The following is a 20,945-nucleotide window of genomic DNA, read 5'->3' as shown; positions in this document are numbered from 1 at the left end:
TCATTTATCTGCTTGGAACTGGCATTCTTTGTGGGAATCACCCTTGGAGCCAAATTGCTGAACAGAATTTCTTAATGTTTCAGAATAAAGGTATTCCTATGTCCCTTCAATAAAGAAAATAAAAATAATTACACAGGACCTTCCTAATTTTTTAATTCATCCTAGGGTTCTAAGTGAGGTTGCCGGGTTTCTTAATGGTTTCCTTTGTCTCTCGAATTTCTTTCCTCTGTTTTATAACAGATATGTTTTGGAAGGTGTTCTAAGTCAGCTGGAATTCTGTACAAGTTAGGACAACACATGTGATCTTGCTTATATCTCAGCAGTATGAGAAATGGACCTCATTTCCTGTATAATCTGGAGTGGAAGACAGAGACTGGTTGCGTTGGTGATGGGTGGGGGCAGTCCTGGTTTTGAGAGGTGGATGACTCTGGCACCACCTCACCTTTACCTGCCTGGAGGAGGCTGTGTCTTCTCTGGGGAGTAGTTCCCAGGGAGGTCTGGGCTCCTCACCCACATTCATCTAGTCCTGGCTTGTTGGGGAGTCTTGCCTGCAGGGAGGAACCCCAAATGGGTGGCCAAAAAAAGAAAGTGCTTTCCTATGGTGAGACAGTGCAGGCAGGTGCTGCGAAGAACTCCCACATTACTGTGGGCTTATCCCATCTATGCATAATGCAGCCATTGTTTGTCAAACTTTTTTTTTTAAACGGTGAAATTCTTTCTTTAAAACACACACACACACACACACACACACACACACACACACACACACACACAATATCCAGTTGGTTAGACAGGCATCAGATAAAAGCAGGCTCAGGCTGGCCCTGACTGAAGGACTGGGTAGGAAGAGCCAATTTCTTGTAGCACATCCGTGAGGACTTTTCACAGATGTTAAATAATCACTTGGTCTGCTTTAAAATTCTCTGAAACCAAACTACAGTGGGCTGTGCTGTGGCATACTACATCTTGGTAGATTTAAAAGCCAGATTTCGGTTATGCCTTGCTTGAAGAGCAAATGAAACTCTGCCATCTCTTTCTTTAAGATACAGACCGTCTGCAACATTTTTCGTCAACACCACTGTTGTTTTAAGGTTTCTTCTAGGAGTCTTCCAGAAAAGTGCCTCATTTGGAATGTACATTGAATGAGCTTCATTGTAGAGAAAAATAGGTATTCTAGGAACATCTTGAAAGGAGAATGGGTTTGTTTTGCAATAAAGATAATGTATTTAAATTTTCCATCACTTTCTTCACACCATGATTTTTAAAAAACCATTATTGTCTTTTACAGGAATTACAGAATATATATATATGTGTGTGTGTGTGTGTGTGTGTATATATATATATATATATATATACATATTTTTTTTTTTTTTACAGACAGGGTCTCACTCTGTCACCTAGGCAAGAGTACAGTGGTGTGATCATAACTCATCGCAGCCTCCAACTCGTGGGCTCAAGTGATCCTCCCACCTCCGCTTCCTGAGTAGCTAGAGCTACAGGCACGCATCACCATGTTTGGCTAATTTAAAAACAATCTTTTTTTTTTTTTTTTTTTTTTTTGTAAGACATGGTCTTGCTATGTTGCTCAGGCTGGTCTCCAACTTCTGGACTTAATCAGTCCTCCTGCCTTGGCCTCCCAAAGCACTGGGATTACAGGCGTGAACCACTGTGTCTGGTCAATACTTTTGTAATGTAAGCTTTTTTCTCCTCTCCTACCTTTCCTTCAGCCAGACTTGCCAGTGAAATCTTCATGCTCTGTGTCTGACACCGTGAGGTCTTCCTGCAGAGGGACTTGTGGTGTTGGGGACTGTCATTAGGGACCGCTGTGGAATGAAGCAGGAGTGAAGCTGAAATAGCTCTGTGTCATTGTCATTGCCGGAAGTGTGTTTTTATAACTCAAAGAGATAATGTCTGTATTGGATCCTGGACCTGGGAGGGGAAAACTTGCTATGAAGGACATTATTGGGCTAATTGGTGAAATCTGAACAAGTTCTATTAATTGGAAAATTGTTCGTGTCAATCGTAAATTTTCTGATTTTGATCATTGTTTTGTGGTTATATATAAGTGAATGTTTTTATCCTTAGGAATGATATGCTGAGATATTTGGAGGTTAAAAAGGCATGTTTATTCTCAAATGATTCAGAAAAAAATAATATGTATACAGAGATACATACATGCTGAAATATTTGGCGGTAGAAGGGCATGGTTATTCTCAAATGGTTCAGAAAAAAATAATATATACACATAGATAAACACACACACATCTATGGAGAGTGGAGAAGGGGGATGAAGGAAACATAAGAAAATGTTAACAATTGGGATTGCAGGTAAAGGGTCTCACAGGAGTGGTTTTGTCCCGTTTTGCAACTTTTGCAAGTTTGAAATTATTTCAGAATTGAAGTAAGTTATTTTATGTCTGGTTTATTTGTGTTTGCCTCCTTAGTCAAACCGGCACGATGTCCAGGCACCAGAACCAGAACACCATCCAGGAGCTGCTGCAGAACTGCTCCGACTGCTTGATGCGAGCAGAGCTCATCGTGCAGCCTGTAAGCTTTCTCTGTTCCCATCGCTTCTCCCAAAGCCTTGGCCACACCCAACTGTGCTCCGGTTAGCTTCTGCTGCCCAGGGCCACCCTATTCACTGACCTCTGTCACGGAGTGTTTAGAGATGCTGTTTTTCAGACCAGACTACAGAGAGATGTGTGTCTTCTTAACCTATTTGTAATGTTGGTTTAACAATGGGAACCAGCTTTCAAACACTTCTCCGTCGTCCCCCAACAAATGTTTACATTACAGATTGCCACCTTTTTGGAAATAAAGCAATTTATGATTTACGTGACATTTTGATATTTGCCATTCTGAGAAATGCAGCCTGGCATGTTTCTGTGCCTGGGCTGGGATGGATCTTCATGTGCACCATCAATTTAGTATGATTTTTTTTTTTCAGGGAAAATGACTGTATTGAGATAACAGTTCTATCCAGGAAACAGAAAAATGTGGAAAAATAGGCAGTTGAAAATTGAGGAGAAATGGTAACATTTGCGAGAACCTTGAGATGTTTCTTGAGATAACTGAGATATCCTAGGATCTCATCTAATCCAGATTAGAAATCATGGAGTTCGTGGTATTTGCTGTGTAAAGTCTTCATTTTAAAACACTAGCATTCACCTTTGCTCCGAGTGTGCTAAAAACAGAATAGAGAATGGTGGGGCCGTAGCCATCTTTTCTATCCCTTTCCTGAGTTACTGAATCTTTTCAGAGAAGTTTCCCTAATGCTGACATCGGTATCAAGGTTACATCTGGAATCTGCCTCATTACAAAGTACCCCTTTTAAATAACCTACATTTGAAACAGATTTTAACCAAATGAATTTTTTATATTTTAATGTTCTAATTTCTTAATTTAGATACCGTGTGGGTTCTAGTTCTGAGTTTCTTTATCCAATTAAAAAAATAATGTCACTTTAGTCCATTTTTAGAGATATTTGGGGCTCAGCAAACTAGCTTGGCTCTAGTTCTAGTTGTTTCGAGTGTCTGATTTGAAACATACTCCTTGAAATGTTCCTCACAGTGGCCCAATTCCTTTACACAAAACAAAATAGTAGAACCAGTGACTTAATAATGAACACACACACACCAGTCGTGTGTAGTGACTATGGATACGTTTTACATGTAGCTCTGAAAACTTGCATGGCCTCATGTTCTCAGTTTATTTTTACTTATATGCATCAACGTGCAATAAAAACAGGTTAGGGAAATAGTGTCACATTTGCTAACATTTCTGTTTAGAGAAATGAGGTTCATTTGGCTAAAGCCAAGTAAAGGCAGCAGATAGAAAATTCCAGAGAATTTTGCTCCAGGTGGCACTGAAGCAGAGGAGGAAGCTTTCTGTTTTTGTTTTTATTTTTCTAAATACAAAACCCTTTCTAAATTTTGAAATAGTTATAGACTCATAAGAAGTTGCAAAAATAGTACAGAGGGGTCTCTACTCAGTACCCAGCTTCTCCCAGTGGTGACATCTTATATGATTATAGTCATCATCAAAACCAGGACATTGATTGGCCCAATACAGTTAACCAGGCAGAAGCCTTCTTTTTAAGAACTAAAACATTGGTCGGGCATGGTGGCTTATGCTTATAATCCCAGCACTTTGGGAGGCCGAGGCAGGTGGATCACTTGAGGTCAGGAGTTCGAGACCAGCCTGGCCAACATGGTGAAAACCCGTCTCTACTAAAAATACAAAAATTAGCCTGGCGTGGTGGCACATGCCTGTAGTCCCAGCTACTCAGGAGCCTGAGGCAGAAGAATCGCTTGAACCCTGGAGGCAGAGGTTGCAGTGAGCCGAGATCGCGCCACTGCATTCCAGCCTAGGCAACAGCAAGGCTTTGTCTCAAAAAAAAAAAAAAAAAAAAAAGAACTAAAACGTTATGTTCCCATAAGGTATAGGAAAAACCCAGTTTGTGCGTAAGAGGCCCCATCTGGCATAACCGTACGGTGTCCCTATCACAGTGAAATTCCCATTAGATGAGAGTTGTGTGTAAATATGAAAGATCAGCATGTAACATGTTGAAGCAAGGGGAAGGTTAGCATTCGGTAAATGTGCCTTTAAAAGCCAAGCAAATTTAAAAGATAGTCCACAAACTTTGGTTCATGAATCTCCCTCTGTTTACCTTCTTAACTCAATAAGATCATTTTCAGTGAGGAAACTTACAGTTTTTGTCAGGCTTACAGTGGAAGCTCTTGCTTCCATTAATGCACAGGAAGCTTTTCCTTGATGTGAATGCTTTCTTTCAGGAATTGAAGTATGGAGATGGAATGCAGCTGACTCGGAGTCGAGACTTGGATGAGTGTTTTGCCCAGGCCAATGACCAGATGGAAATCCTCGACGGCTTGATCAGAGAGATGCGGCAGATGGGCCAGCCCTGTGATGCTTACCAGAAAAGGTATTGTCCACAGAGCATGGATCGGGCAGTCCCCATGAAAAAGAACACCACATATCCAGTTACACTCAATTCCATGACCTAGGTCGTCCTTTGAAGGCAGCACAAATGTTCTCAAGGAAAGGCTTGCTTAGTTGGTATTTTGCAGCTTTATTATGTATCTCTAATACAATAAAGTGATTGGTTCATTATAGATGTTAACTGTACCTCCCTTCAGAGGACAGAAAGGCCTTTTTTTTTTTTTTTTTTTGAGACAGGGTCTCTTTGTCACCCAAGTGGGACTGCAGTGGCACAAATGTGGCTCACCGCAGCTTCGACCTCCTGGGCTCAAGCAATCCTCCCACTTCAGCCTCTCAAGTAGCTGGGCTATAGGCATGTGCCACACCTGGCAAATTAAAAAATTTTTTTTGTGGAGACAGGATTTTGCCATGTTGCTCAGGCTGATCTGGAACTCCTAGGCTCAAGCAATCCTCCGTCTTGGGCTCCCCAAAGTGCTGGGATTACAGGTGTGAGTCACTTAAGGGTCTAAAATATCAAGTCAAGCTTAGTTGAATAAATACAAAAATGAGACCCTTAGAGTTGGAAGCAGAGACTATAAGGCAGAAAAATGTAGTCTAAATTTGTTCTACTACTGCCTGGGGCTCAGGGTACTAGGAAAACTCCCAGGACAAAACTCATGAGAAAATGAAAGTTGCAGCTGGGCGCAGTGGCTCAGGCCTGTAATCCTAGCACTTTGGGAGGCTGAGGCAGATGGATCAGGAGGTCAGGAGATCGAGACTATCCTGGCTAACACGGTGAAACCCCATCTCTACTAAAAATACAAAAAAGTAGCCAGGCGTGGTGGCGGGCACCTGTAGTCCCTGCTACTTGGGAGGCTGAGGCAGGAGAATGGCATGAACCCGGGAGGCAGAGCTTGCAGTAAGCCGAGATCGCGCCACTGCACTCCAGCCTGGGTGACAGAGCCAGACTCCGTCTCAAAAAAAAAAGAAAGTTACTCTCAGATTAGGCAAAGGCAGTGATGCTTTCTATGCTGTTTCACGCTCTGAACCTCTTCCTAAGATTTAACTTGTATGCGATTAAGACTTAAGTCCTGGGGTAAAGAAAAAAAAATCTTCAAATACCATAAAACGTTTATAGCTTCTCTTTTGACACGAAAGACTCAGAAAAGGGGAAATTGGCCCAGAATGGGTTTTCATAGGCTGTTTTCCTGCAGTGGTTTAAAGGTTTGTTTTTTTTCTTTTCAGACTTCTTCAGCTCCAAGAGCAAATGCGAGCCCTTTATAAAGCCATCAGTGTCCCTCGAGTCCGCAGGGCCAGCTCCAAGGGTGGTGGAGGCTACACTTGTCAGAGCGGCTCTGGCTGGGATGAGTTCACCAAGCACGTCACCAGTGAATGTTTGGGGTGGATGAGGCAGCAAAGGGTAAGTAGCTTCCTGAACAGCCCAAACCCGTGCAGGCCAGGCCCTCCAGCACGATGGGGTCAGCCCATGTGTTGGTGTGACCAAGAGTCTTCTAGACCTCAGGTGGCAGCAGCAGCTTGCTGTTTGCAGGATTTTCCTCCTACACAATTTGAAAAATGGTCTTCTATTTTGGAATGAATGAGATTTCAGTGTGGCTTGGGGACTCAACCTCATTGCTTTATAGTCATCCTTTATCACACAGGTCATATTTAACATGTGTAATTTAGTTAGTAGACTTTGAATATCCAGTTCTTATATTGACCCCCGGAAAAATCTGTTGTGGGAGTTTATGTGCTAAATAACTTCATTGTTCTATGTGAGTGGCAACTGACCTCATCTGTTTTACTCATAGGTACTTGAAAACCAGCCCATTGTGGTGGTTCATTTAAAATGTTCACAGATTGCAGGAGCTGGAAACAGTGAAACTAGCCGTTCTGGTTTGGGATCATTGGTTGCTTACCTTATACTTTTGAAGTCTCAGTTGTCTCATTGTGCAACCATCACGTCACCGGTGTGGGAGTGAAGTAAAATAATGTTGGAAGGATCTGCTGATCCTTTCCCTAGAACTGGAGTTTCTGCAAAGTATTTGTCAAGACTAATGATTGTTGTGTTGTTTCATGTAATCATTATGTCCCATAATGAACAGGTGGTGGTAGAAATATGCCACAATCATGTAGATGGGAATTTTATAATGAAAACCTACTCCTAACCCTTCCCTTGAGAATGTGGATGTGTTAGAGTGATAAGTTGTGGAGAGACTGTTACGCAATGTAGATGTGGTCGTAAGAAAGCTGGTTTGTTTAGTTGTTAGACTAATTCAGCAGTGGTTCTAAAACGTCTCAACTTTAAAATTTTTGTGTATTCTTTCCTAAGTAGTGAGGACTTCAGTGACTAAACATTCATTCATTCATTCATTCATTCATTCAGTTAACTTTTTCTCCCATTTATTATAAAGAATATAAGCTATTACACAAGGTAGGGCTTAGAGAGAACAAAAGTCAGTTAAAATATCAGAAACCTAAATACAAACCTATTTGTATATTTTTCAAATTTCCTTCTAATCTTTGAGCACGTTTCTTGAGGATTTTATATGTCTTGGCACCCGAGGGTTCAAAGATGATGGTCCCTAGTCCTGAAAATGAATATTATTGAAGAAAACAAGATGCATACCAAATGCCAAATTTCTGTCTAGATCAGTTATAATACATTCTTGCTTAGTTGGGAGTAGAGGGGAGGGTGGCCTGCTCCTGTGGAGTGGAGCAGTCAAAGGAAGACATGGCGGAGGTGATGGGGCTTAACTACGTCTTAAGGATCTGCAATGATGGGCAAAACAGCCTTCCAATCAAATTAGTTAATGAAACATTGTATCCCCTAAAGTTGTCTTAGTATGACAGTTATAAGAAGATGACAGCCTGTAATTTGTCATTTTTTTTTTTTTGTATTTATGTTAAGTGTAGCTTTTTAAGAATATAGTAAATACTCAATGGTTTTAAATTTTGGAAAAGTATTACCACATGAATTCAGTTTTATGTCATTTTCTTTTTTTTTTTTGAGACAGAGTCTCACTCTGTTGCCTAGGCTGGAGTGCAGTGGCATGATCTTGGCTCACTGCAACCTCCGCCTCCCGGGTTGAAGCGATTCTCCTGCCTCAGCCTCCCGAGTAGCTGGGACTACAGGCGCCTGCCACCATGCCTGGCTAATTTTTTGTATTTTTAGTAGAGACGGGGTTTCGCCATGTTGGTCAGGCTGATCTCGAACTCCTGACCTTGTGATCGGCCCACCTTGGCCTCCTAAAGTATTGGGATTACAGGTGTGAGCCACCGTGCCTGGCCAGTTTTATGTCATTTTCTAACAGAAGCAATTGATAAGCGATGCTTTCCAGATTAGGCAGGCAGCCCTCATGGTTGCAAACAAACTAAAAGTTGTTTGATTGCTTACTGCAGGTTTGCTCTGGGATTTGCTCTGCCTCCTTTTCCCTTATCCCTTGTTCCCCTGCATTCTTTACCTTGTTCCCAGGAGACTGAGCTGCAGAGCCCAGCTGATAAGGGAACTGTTGCCCCAGCAGCCAATCAGGAGGCAGGCACTCCTGAGCCTTTGTTTTGTTTCCCCGATTTGTGTTTGCCGATGGACAGGTCAGATACTATACACCTGGCTGGTAATGAGAGGCGTGAGCCGGAGCCTGGTCTCGTTGCTAATGTCCCACTGCATGCACCTGGCTGTCTCTGGTTTAAAGCCGAGACAGCTGTGGGAGAGAAGGGTCAAAGTCCTGGGTAACCTTCTGTTGTCTGACTCTGAAATGGCTCCCTTTTCTGAAGCCTTGCCAAGTGTATTAGAACATGGATGTGGCTTAGAACAATGTGTTTTATGTTCTTACTGCAATCCCCGATTGGAATGTTTGCCCTTGGCATGTCCAAGAGATGACACAGGTGATTTGGAAATTTATATGTACTCATGCAAAAGAAGGGTGAGATAATGGATCTGCCTTAGTGTGAAACTGGTGGAACAATGTGTGTGATTCTTATTGTGAAATATTTTTAAATTTGAGGCTCAAATAATAAATTTAGTCAGATTTAATTTTTTTAAAAAGGTAACTTAAGCCCACAATCCTAATATTGCCAACACTTATGGAAAGTGAATCTTTGAGTAGATATAGTAACTTCCCTTTAAAATGGGCCACAGGGAGTTTTACATCCTGAAAGGGAATGGTGTATGCTGGATTTTAAAAAGCCAATAATTACATCCATCAAGACAATATAAAGAAATAAACAATGAAAGATACTTTTAGGTCAACTATTTAGTTTGGGGAACAGTGTATGATTGCATTTACTCAGTGATTTTTGATGCACATTTAAGAATGATTAAATGAGTATTTTATAACATAGCGTACATACATATGCACACATATGTTCTGTGCACATGCTTGCTTGCCTGTGCACAGGTAGATTTGTTTTTCTTCAGAAGACATGATCTTGGTTTTAAGGTTCCCATTTCCAAATTTCCTCCTCTGCCCATCTTGAGCTGGGGTCAAACAAGTTGAGGGAAGTATTTGGCAACCCTGCATTAGCCATTTGGGAACCTTGAATCTTTAAAAAATATTCTGGCTTCAAAAATATTCCATATTTATAGGCCAGGCGTGGTGGCTCACGCCTGTGATCCCAGCACTCTGGGAGGCCGAGGCGGGCGGATCAGGAGATGGAGACCATCCTGGCTAACACAGTGAAACCCTGTGTCTACTAAAAATACAAAAAAATTAGCCGGGCGTGGTGACGGGCGCCTGTAGTCCCAGCTACTCAGGAGGCTGAGGCAGGAGAATGGCGTGAACCCGGGAGGTGGAGCTTGCAGTGAGCCTAGATCGCGCCACTGCACCCCAGCCTGGGCAACACAGCGAGACTCCGTATCAAAAAAAAAAAAATACTCCATATTTACATCTTTGGTTCTACCCGAAGTAAAGCCGTGATGCTGTACGTAAGTGAATCAGGTGCAAAGGTGCGAAAACAAAGGGTGCCTCTCTTTGTCTTTCCTTCCCAGGCGGAGATGGACTTGGTGGCCTGGGGCGTGGACCTGGCCTCAGTGGAGCAGCACATCAACAGCCACCGGAGCATCCACAATGCCATCGGCGACTATCGCTGGCAGCTGGACAAAATTAAAGCCGACCTGGTACTTTTCAGTGTTTCATTTTAGAGTCTTAATTCAAATTATCTACTGAAGGATCATGTAATTACTCAATCCCAGGGAGTTTCTTCTGAAACACTGCTATTATTTCTTTCCCAAAAGACTGGAAAGGTTTAGAAATCCCATTTCTTAAATGGGGAAGTGGAATTAGTAGTCAGGTTAGAGATTATGTTAACACTTGAAGAGGAGTTAAACGAGAGGCTGAGGGTGTGCAAACACTCATTTGCAGTGTGTGAATAAGTATCTCTGGAGGTGGCAGGTTGTTTCTGCAGTAAGCAGAACATCTTTTTGAATGGGAAATGCAACAGTCATATGCAGTAGTTTGTGTCATTGGTGAATCCTTTCCTAGGTGGTAATTAAAACATTATTTCTACTGAGCAAAGCCCTATCTCATCCTGACACCGGCTCCCGTGCTGAAAAAGTCAGACTTGAAACTGGGTTGAGAATTACAGCATAAAATCATAACTGATCTTAAGTGCTTCGTTTCCCCCAGGTCTCTACACTTGTAAATCACTAAACTTTTTTTTTTTTTTTTTCAATCTTAGACCAAAGCTTCTCATCCTCACTTCTTCTGGCTTTTTGGGGGGCTTACTTTTGTCCACCTGAGCACCTGACCAACTTTCTCCTTCATTTCTGTAAGACCTAGGGAATCCTAAATCGTGTCTTTAAACTTTGAGACAATTTTCTAACAAGTGAGCCTGTAAGTGACCCTGATCTGGGCTTTCCTTTGTGGAGACGGTGCTGCCAGGCCAGCAAGGGTTTGCTTTCCAACCGCCTAGGAAAAAGTCCCCATGGGTGAAATATTTCATAGAGCAAGTACTTCTTTCTTTGTACGGAGGGATCTGAGGCCAGTATCTGATGAAAAGGAGGTTGAGAAGGACCAATCTTTTCTATACAGTCCACGAGGGGATTTATATCTGCCTGCTTTTTGTTGTGTTCTAGCGTGAGAAATCTGCCATCTACCAGTTGGAGGAGGAGTATGAAAACCTGCTGGTAAGCTGATTTATTTCTCAAGTGCACAGACTTTCAGTTGTTTCCAATTCAATTCAGTTCGAGAACTACCAAGCACATCCTGGCGGGGAGGCGCCTGTTCATCGATGCTAATGTTGTTGCTGCTGCTGAGTTTCCTTTAGAAGTGAATTTTAAAAGTTGTTTTTTCTTTTTTTCTTTTAAGTAGAGACAGGGTTTCACCAGGTTCACCGTGTTAGCCTAGGTGGTCTCAAACTCCTGACCTCAAGTGATCCGCCCGCCTCGGCCTCCCAAAGTGCTGGGATTACAGGCGTGAGCCACCGCACCTGGCCTAAAAGTTGTTTTCAGGAGACAGTCCCTACTGCTGTTCTGTTTTCAAGTTGTGTCACATAAATGGCACTTGTTAAATACTTGCAGTTGAAGCAAGAAAACGTTGCCACTTGTGAATTGCAGTCTTTTTTATGAAGTCTAAGCAAAAATAAAAGTTATTTTTCTCAAGATAGAGGTCTACCAGATCATCACCACAATTTTATGACAGACTCTGTCATAGCAGTTACTTGATTCGTAAGAGGAGAGATTTCCATTCTTCTGCCTATTTGTGTCACTGAATCTTTACTTTTTAATGTTTCCTTGTTGGCAATGATAATTTTAAATAACATCACTGGTGGTGACACAGTGATTTTCCTATTGGGCTGGGGTGTGAGTTATAGCACTTTGAATTTTTGGGGAGAAGGTAGGAAAAGCTTGATTTCTCTGAGTCCATTTTCCCCCTTATAGTCCAAAACTAATTATTGGTGGGTACAAAAATACAGTTAGATAGAAGGAATAAGTTCTAATAGTTGATAGTACAATAGGGATATTATAGTTAATGATAATTTATTGTATATTTCAAAATAGCTGGAAGAAAATATTTGTAATGTTCCCAACACACAGAAAAGATAAATGTTAGAGGTGATGGATATCCCAGTTATCCTGATTTGATCATTATACATTGTATGCATGTGTCCAGGTATCATGTGTACCCCAAAATATGTACAACTATATCAGTAAAAAATACCAAAAAAAGACCTTATGTAGAAGAATAAAAAAATTTAAGGCCAGACTTGGTGGCTGACGCCCATAATTCCAGCACTTTGGGAGGCCGAGGCAGGAGGATCATCTGAGGTTGGGAGCTCGAGACCAGCCTGGCCAACTGGTGAGACGCCGTCTCTACTAAAAATACAAAAATTAGCGGGACGTGGTGGTGCATGTCTGTAATCCCAGCTACTCAGGAAGATGAGGCAGGAGAATCGCTTAAACCTGGGAGGCGGAGGTTGCAGTGAGCCGAGATCGCGCCACTGCACTCCAGCCTGGGCGACAGAGTGACACTCTGTCTCAAAAAAAAAAAAAAAGAGTTGCTGCCTTCTTATTCACTGCAAGTTTGGATAGGTCTTTTCCCATACCAGGTGGTCAGTGAATGCACAAGGTTAACATTTTTTCCTATCCGTGTGATTTTTTTTTTTTTTTTGTAAAAGGGACTACAGGGTTAATCTATAAACCTGTAGAGAACACCAGTCATCCACGTATTGTTATTTTAATGCTGCCTTTGAACTTCCTGTGTAGAAAGCGTCCTTTGAGAGGATGGATCACCTGCGACAGCTGCAGAACATCATCCAGGCCACGTCCCGGGAGATCATGTGGATCAATGACTGCGAGGAGGAGGAGCTGCTGTACGACTGGAGCGACAAGAACACCAACATCGCTCAGAAACAGGAGGCCTTCTCCGTAAGTTCGCCCCACGTGGCTGTAGACGCTTGCCTTGAGCCTGTTGCCTCGAAGAGCTGGGAGCTCGGGGAATGAATGGCCTATGAATAGTTTAATCAGCCCCTTGCAATTCAACTTTCTTTGAAATGGTCATGAAAAACGCTTCCTTCCTGAAAACTTCTCCATGTGGAGGCCATTATCCTTAGCAAACTTATGCAGGAACAGAAAACCAAGTTCCACATGTTCTCACTTAAGAGTGGGAACTAAATGATGAGAACACATGGATACATCGAGGGGAACAACACACACTGGGGCCTTTCGGAGGGCAGAGGGTGGAGGTGGAAGGAGGGAGAGGATCAGGAGAGATCACTAATGGGTACTAGGCTTAATCCGTGGGTGATGAAATAAACTGTACAACAAATCCCTATGATACAAGTTTACCTGTGTAACAAGCCTGCACATGTATCCCTGAACTTAATGTTAAAAAGAAAAAGAGGGGCAATACATTGTTTAATATGCCGGAAGAACATAGTTTGTTTAGAGAGGGTAAGAACTGGTACATTCAGATAACCCAGGGTGTGTGTGGCACTGCAGGAGGGTGGGTGGAAGCCTGGGATTAGAAAACCTCAGGATGGTTGTAGCTCTTCTTTCCTCCTGTGTCATTTTGAGTAAGCCTCAGCCACATCCTCACCTGGAGCAAACATCCTTTTCAGCCTTAAAAATGCTGTGATTCTTGGGGAAAACAGCATGATTCTTTGGCATTGTTCCTTTCCAAAATGCAGTTTTGTATTTCACTTTTAAAAAGTGCTATGGGAGTGATGGAAGTTTAATGATGACTTGCTCCAAAGGATTTCTTATTTCTTCATTCACAGATACGCATGAGTCAACTGGAAGTTAAAGAAAAAGAGCTCAATAAGCTGAAACAAGAAAGTGACCAACTTGTCCTCAATCAGCATCCAGCTTCAGACAAAATTGAGGTAGGCTTCATGAGGTTTATATTTTTGTTAGGAAACAAAAAGGAAACTTTTCATAAAGTAAGACTATCCAAATGAGTAATTCTTATAAGACTTAAAGCCATGCCAACTTTATTTTTTATTCTGGGATCAATTCCCTACGCCAGGAGTTGGCAAACTCTTTCAGGAAAGGAACAGACAATCAGTATTTTAGCCTTTCAGGCCATTTGATCTCTGTTACAATTACTTAACTCTGCTATTAAATTGCAGAAGGAGACATAGACACTGTGTAAAGGAATGTGGTTGTATTCCAATAAAACTTTATTTAAAAACACAGGAAGTGGGCCAGATGTGGCCCTTGAGCTATAGTTTGCTGACCACTGCCCTAGACTGCCATCTGTGGGCCATGCTCAAGGCTGATATTAGCTGGTAGCACTGGTATGGCCTTACTGCTTGTTAAAAAAACCAGAAACTTCCTGGCTGGGCACGGTGGCTCACGCCTGTAATCCCAGCACTTTGGGAGGCCGAGGCGGGCGGATCACGAGGTCAGGAGATCAAGACCATCCTCGCTAACACGATGAAACCCCGTCTCTACTAAAAATACAAAAAATTAGCTGGGCGCGGTGGCGGGCGCCTGTAGTCCCAGCTACTCTGGAGGCTGAGGCAGGAGAATGGTGTGAACCCGGGAGGTGGAGCTTGCAGTGAAGTGAGCCGAGATCGCGCCACTGCACTCCAGCCTGGGTGACAGAGCGAGACTCCGTCTCAAAAATAAATAAATAAATAAATAAATAAATAAATAAACGAGAAACTTTCATATCAGTTGGTAAGAATCACTGTCTTGAGCCCCCTAAGCCCTTTGCTTGGATGTCTTGAACCTCCCCATGATTCAGCAACCCTCCAGGAACAGGGCTTGGTGTGGCAAAGGGACGCCACTCTGGTGCTAGCCCCAGTGATGGTTCTGATTGGTCAGTATCTCTGCTATTCGGGTGATACATATTTTGACTAAGACTCCTCATGGTGTCTATTTGTGAAAGCTGATTGTAAAATCCAGTTTTGACCTTACCAAGAGTTATATGGTGAGAAATTCTCTTTCCAACTTTTAGAAAAATATCTGCTCGACTTAGAATGGGATAAAAACGGCTTACTAGCTTTCATGCAAGCTCACCTATCTCTTGGTGCGTACGCATCTGTACAACTGAGCTAGGCTAAGACAGCTGACATTTTCTTGTTTCAGGCCTATATGGACACTCTGCAGACGCAGTGGAGCTGGATTCTTCAGATCACCAAGTGCATTGATGTTCATCTGAAAGAAAATGCTGCCTACTTTCAGGTTTTTATATTTAGGAATAATTTCATTACTATTTAGGTCTTAATACCTAATCTTTTGAGTGTGTTTTATAAAGCACTGAAAATAATCTTGAAAATGTTGCATAAATCCTCTTCATTGGTTTTGAGTGCAGAGGAGCATAGATTGGTAACCTTGCCATCAGTCCCACAGATAGTTTCCCGCTGTCACATACCTAAATACTTTCTGCACGAATTTTTTCCTGTAGCCACCTGTCAAAGAGAGGCTTAGGGATAACAGTCCTTGAAACAGAACTACGAGATGAAATTGCTCTTTGAGTTGCTGTTCATTCACTGATCACTCTGATCCTTCACAGTTTTTTGAAGAGGCCCAGTCGACGGAAGCATACCTGAAGGGGCTTCAGGACTCCATCAGGAAGAAGTACCCCTGCGACAAGAACATGCCCCTGCAGCACCTGCTGGAACAGATCAAGGAGCTGGAGGTATCGTCTCAGACCCAGAACCTCCCCAGCTGTGCCTGGTCAGGGAGCTAAAACACATGCCTTGGATGCAGCTGGCTCTGATTAGTATTATTGTACAACTCACGCCCAGAGCCAAGCCAGCGCCTTCTTCAGCTTCCGGTGGCTTTTCTCAAAATGAACTTCTTTACATGCCCAACTACTCTTGACAGTTACTTTTGCTTCAGTCTGGGCAATTTGTTGAAAATAAGAACAGAGAGAACATTACTTCACATGACAATTCCTTTGGGAAAGCATACTTCAAATTTTATCAACATAGCCGTTTCACACAAGGATGTTCTTCCCTGCCCACTTAATTCCTGCCTGTGTAGCTTCTGGAGAGTGTTATCATGAAAGGTTCTCCTGTTTCCTGCTGACGAATTTGTGACTTTTTACAGTGAATGCAACTGCAGTGATAGTGTGTCGTGTAGCTACATTAATGCAGTTTGAAAATCTCCTCTTAAACTCACAGGGTTCCTATGTTAAAGTATGATCTTTTTCACAATTGCAGAAAGAACGAGAGAAAATCCTTGAATACAAGCGTCAGGTGCAGAACTTGGTAAACAAGTCTAAGAAGATTGTACAGCTGAAGCCTCGTAACCCAGACTACAGAAGCAATAAACCCATTATTCTCAGGGCTCTCTGTGACTACAAACAAGACCAGGTATGTACTCATTTAGAATGATACAAAAGTTTTCCCTGTCTTTACATGCAAATTTTTGTCCATCAAGAAAGCAACACTTAATCTAGAGTTCAAAAATCACCATAGTCAATGTCTTTGATCTATGAAAGCAGCAGCTATGGAACAAAAGCAGCAGCTCTGTTGTGAATCATATGGTAGTTGTCAATAATAAGGACAATAGTTAATTTTAGAACTTTTAAAAATTCATAAGGCTTAATACTTTTCTTCTAGTATGTAAAACTTGTCTGTGATCACTCTCATCTTTAAATTTCTGATAAAAGAAATGAGAAATGATACTTTTATGTTGCATATAAAGTAAATGTCACTCACTATGGGTGACATAGTGAGACCAAGTAAATAAAGTGTAGCTTACTTCATGTATACCTTTTAGGCTCACATATATCATTTAAAGCGTCAGTATTGTTGAGTTGTATGATGATCAGTTTCATTTGAGGGGAACAAGTAAGGTAAAAGCTTTAATAATTTACATGTGTTCATCTCTGTTTCTATCTTTGAGAAAAACAATAAAAACACATACTTATGAATAAAGACAAACCCCGGGGCTGCTTGCCTTACAGAAAATCGTGCATAAGGGGGATGAGTGTATCCTGAAGGACAACAATGAGCGCAGCAAGTGGTACGTGACGGGCCCGGGAGGTGTTGACATGCTCGTTCCCTCCGTGGGGCTGATCATCCCTCCTCCGAACCCACTGGCCGTGGACCTCTCTGGCAAGTAAGTCATCCAGGTTCCCAAAGCCATGCATGCGTGCATGAACGTGAGGGTGGAGGAAGAGGGCAGGTGCTTACATCTGAAGCTTGGACACACGCTGCCTTGTTATAATAACCATCTTTTAAAAAAAAAGGAACCTTGTGAAGGTCACCTTCACTTTGTCTTGCAAATTGTTGAAGAGACAATAGTTATTGAAGGATAAAAGGGAATGTCTGGCTGGGCGTGGTGGCTCATGCTTGTAATCCCAGCACTTTGGGAGACCATGGCAGGTGGATCACCTGAGGTCAGGAGTTTGCGACCAGTCTGACCAACATGGAGAAACCCCGTCTCTACTAAAAATACAATATTAGCTGGGTGTGGTGGCACATGCCTGTAATCCCAGCTACTCGGGAGGTTGAGGCAGGAGAATCACTTGAACCCGGGAGTTGGAGGTTGTGGTGAGCTAAGATCGTGCCATTGCACTCCAGCCCGGGCAAGAAGAGCAAAACTCCGTCTCCAAAAAACAAAAAAAAAAAGGAATGTCTGACTGCAGGGGGTTCAGAGTGAATAATACTTGTCATGTACTTCAAAGACATCATTTTAAGGTTCTCCTTTTCTTCTTAGAAAATCAATTGTTTTACATGTAGTCACAAATATAATATGCCTTTAATATCAACATTCACTCACTGTAGGAAGAACATTCATTTAACAGATTGTCCATGGCAGATTCCTTTAAACCATTTAGTATGGAAATCTTCAACCACACACAGAATAGGGAGAGTAGTGTAGTGAGCTGCTGTGCGCTCATGACCAAGCTTTGGGTCATTGGCATCTAATGCACCTACCATCCTGCCTTAGACCTCTGTCAATCACAAAGTTGCCGAAAAACAAGACAACAACAAAAAGTTGCAGTATATATGTCAGCCAATAATGTAGATAATTCAGAATGTACTTTTGGGGAGTAGAAGAATCCAAATCCATGAACTGTTTTCAAAGTTATACCTCCACCTGTTACTTTATGAGTGACTGTCGTAGGTTTTTGTGCAGTGGTGTGAGCATGTCCAAGTTTCCCATTTGGGATGAAGTGTGAAAGCCTGGCTCTAGCATGTTTTCCCTTTGTGCCTGTTAGGATTGAGCAGTACTACGAAGCCATCTTGGCTCTGTGGAACCAACTCTACATCAACATGAAGAGCCTGGTGTCCTGGCACTACTGCATGATTGACATAGAGAAGATCAGGGCCATGACGATCGCCAAGGTATGTCCTCAGGGCCACTTAAGCTGCCTGGAGGTAGGGCCGCGCTGCCCTCCGCAGTGCCTGTGTCCAACAGTTCGACCTTCTTGCTGTGTAGCAGTGCTTTTGTGTCTCATCAAGCAAGTCAGCTCAGCCCTCCTTAGAGATTCTAGTCTGTCCAATAGAGAACGGGAGGGATTAGCATATGGCTGATTATGAGAGAAAGAGGTAATACTAATTCAGGTGGCCTGACAAGCAAGCCCGAAGTGCCTGTGGAAAAGCCATGCACTCCTGTAAGATTCTGGACCCTATGCTCCTTTGATGTAATGGAAAGTTAGGTCATAAAGGATTAACTGGGTATCACAGAAGTAAAAGGTGGGATGGAATTCTTGGAAGAGCACCCTAAGTGTTAGTTACTCTAAATCAGTTGTTTTCAGATTGTGGTCTGAAGAGTCCTAGCAGGGGAGGGAGATCCTTTAGGAGTGACAAGGATGGAAGTGAGGAGAGGGGCACAGAAAATACCTTTTGGGGTCCCCTGAGCCCTTTTTCTCATTTTAGTTGGAGCAGCTTTGCTGGGCTCTGCTTTACATTTAGGGCTTCTGCATAATATTTCGCAAAAAGAAAAAATAAATTAGCAGCCCATTCCTGTGGTTCTTGGGAGCAATGTCTAAGCCCTAAAAGACCTTTTATATCTTCATGAGCCTGTGATGAGTGTTGCTTTGAGTCCTATCTAGCAGGTGGCATTTTTTGGCCACCTCTTCTTGATTGCACTGTGGGGCAGCCATAAATCCCAGATCACTTCGGCCTGTTTCCTTTCAGCTGAAAACAATGCGGCAGGAAGATTACACGAAGACGATAGCTGACCTTGAGTTACATTACCAAGAGTTCATCAGAAATAGCCAAGGCTCGGAGATGTTTGGAGATGATGACAAACGGAAAATACAGTCTCAGTTCACCGATGCCCAGAAGCATTACCAGACCCTGGTCATTCAGCTCCCTGGCCACCCCCAGCACCAGACAGGTCAGCTTGGGACATCTTTCTCTTTGTATCAACCATCCATACCATTTTAAAAAGAAAGGAGTTTGCATAAAACTAGTTTCAGAACCATTTCTCTGAATGCTATATAGCCAGTGTTCTTCAAGCACTAAATTTTCAGAATTGATTCTGAAATTCAAAGGAAGAAGGTATACTTTTAGGTAGTGTGGATGTTTTTTGAGGCCTAGCACCTTGATAGTTAGGTATTCTCTGATTTTTGTGGCCCTAACTTCTTTTTACAGTGACCAAAACTGAAATCACTCATCATGGAACCTGCCAAGATGTCAATCATAATAAAGTAATTGAAACCAACAGAGAAAATGACAAGCAAGAAACATGGATGCTGATGGAGCTGCAGAAGATTCGCAGGCAGATAGAGCACTGCGAGGGCAGGATGACTCTCAAAAACCTCCCTCTAGCAGACCAGGGGTCTTCACACCACATCACAGTGAAAATTAATGAGCTTAAGGTAGGTGTCTGCTAGTATTTGCCTGATTTCCCTGTATATTTTTATTTACCTGCAAATGAATAAAAAAAATCCTAGTTTAAATGTTTTTAGGCAAAAATATTAATTTTCAAGAAAACAGGCTTCTGGCAGGATTTCCTTATGTCTTATGTTTCCAAATTTGTAGACGGTTATCAGGCGGGGGGTTAAACTGTTCGTTTGTGTGTTGCTGATCAGGCTACAGTTCATCTCAAAAGTTTTCACAAGCATTTCACGGCCCATCTCAAAAGTTTTCACAGTTTTTGGGTTGTTGAATCAGGCTACAGTCCATCTCAAAAGTTTTCACAAGCATTAAATTGGCTTCTTGCAGAGAACAACCTATGATATGGGTTAGACAGGGGGAATGATCTTTATCTGTAGACATGACACTGACATGAACAACCTATAATATGGGTTAGACAGGGGGAATGATCTTTATTTGTAGACATGACACTGACATGAAGAGATTTGGTTGGTGAGATACAATCTCAAAGCCATAGACAGAGTGTGACTACGGCCCACGTGTGTCAGCTCCTAACTCAGTGAGTTTTCTCCTCAACCAAGCCTGGGCACACGGCACTGGAAGGCCAAAATACAGATATTCTAAGTAAGAGGACCACATTTACAGTGCTAATGAGGCCATACTCAAGAAAGAAATAGAAGGTCAACTCCTCTCTCTTTCTTGAATCCTTTACTTTTAGTGGACTTTTTAAGGGCAAAAACGGTCATCAGAATCACACAACTCCAATGCAGAGTACTAACCTCTGTGGGATCAGTATGCCGACACTGCGGTATGCAGTTGTGTTGCTTAGTGACAGGGGTACATTCTAAGCAATGCATGGTTAGGCGATTTGGTCATGCAGGCATCATAGAGCATACTTACACAAACCTAGAAGGTATAGCCCACTATACACCTATGCTACAAACCTGTAGGGCATGTTACTGTACTAAATACTGTAGGCAATTGTGACACAATGGTAAGTATTTGTGTATCTAAATATATCTAAATGTCAAAAAGATACAATAAAAATATAGTATTGTAATCTTATGGGGGCTGGATGCAGTGGCACATGCCTATAATCCCAGCTACTTGCTTGAGCTCAGGAGTTAGAGGCTGTAGGGAGCTGTGATTGTACCACTATACTCCAGTCTGGGCAACAGAGCAAGACCCTTCTGTTTAAAAAAAATGTGTGTGTGTGTGTGTATGTGTTTATATGTATGTGTGTATGTATATATGTGTGTGTGTGTATCTTATGGGACCACCAT

At 42.3% G+C, this 20,945-nt stretch overlaps 1 protein-coding gene across 2 annotated transcripts in view; it reads left to right on the top strand.

The window, feature by feature from the left end:
• The window catches only part of DS (desmoplakin), a 45,724-nt gene that overhangs the window by 11,111 nt on the left and 13,668 nt on the right, over positions 1-20,945 (top strand). For both annotated transcript variants that reach the window (XM_011750839.3, XM_011750840.3), the window contains exons 2-15: positions 2,445-2,547; positions 4,794-4,942; positions 6,184-6,358; positions 9,926-10,054; positions 11,012-11,062; positions 12,641-12,802; positions 13,654-13,758; positions 14,969-15,064; positions 15,396-15,521; positions 16,048-16,200; positions 16,797-16,951; positions 18,057-18,183; positions 18,979-19,180; positions 19,438-19,664. In XM_011750839.3, coding sequence (XP_011749141.2) covers positions 2,445-2,547; positions 4,794-4,942; positions 6,184-6,358; positions 9,926-10,054; positions 11,012-11,062; positions 12,641-12,802; positions 13,654-13,758; positions 14,969-15,064; positions 15,396-15,521; positions 16,048-16,200; positions 16,797-16,951; positions 18,057-18,183; positions 18,979-19,180; positions 19,438-19,664 — 1,960 coding nt within the window. The remainder of the gene's footprint in view (positions 1-2,444; positions 2,548-4,793; positions 4,943-6,183; positions 6,359-9,925; positions 10,055-11,011; positions 11,063-12,640; positions 12,803-13,653; positions 13,759-14,968; positions 15,065-15,395; positions 15,522-16,047; positions 16,201-16,796; positions 16,952-18,056; positions 18,184-18,978; positions 19,181-19,437; positions 19,665-20,945) is intronic.

This window comes from Macaca nemestrina, chromosome 5 (genome assembly GCF_043159975.1).
Source record: "Macaca nemestrina isolate mMacNem1 chromosome 5, mMacNem.hap1, whole genome shotgun sequence".
NCBI classification, from domain to species: Eukaryota; Metazoa; Chordata; class Mammalia; order Primates; family Cercopithecidae; genus Macaca; species Macaca nemestrina.
This window is presented reverse-complemented; position numbering and strand designations above follow the sequence as displayed.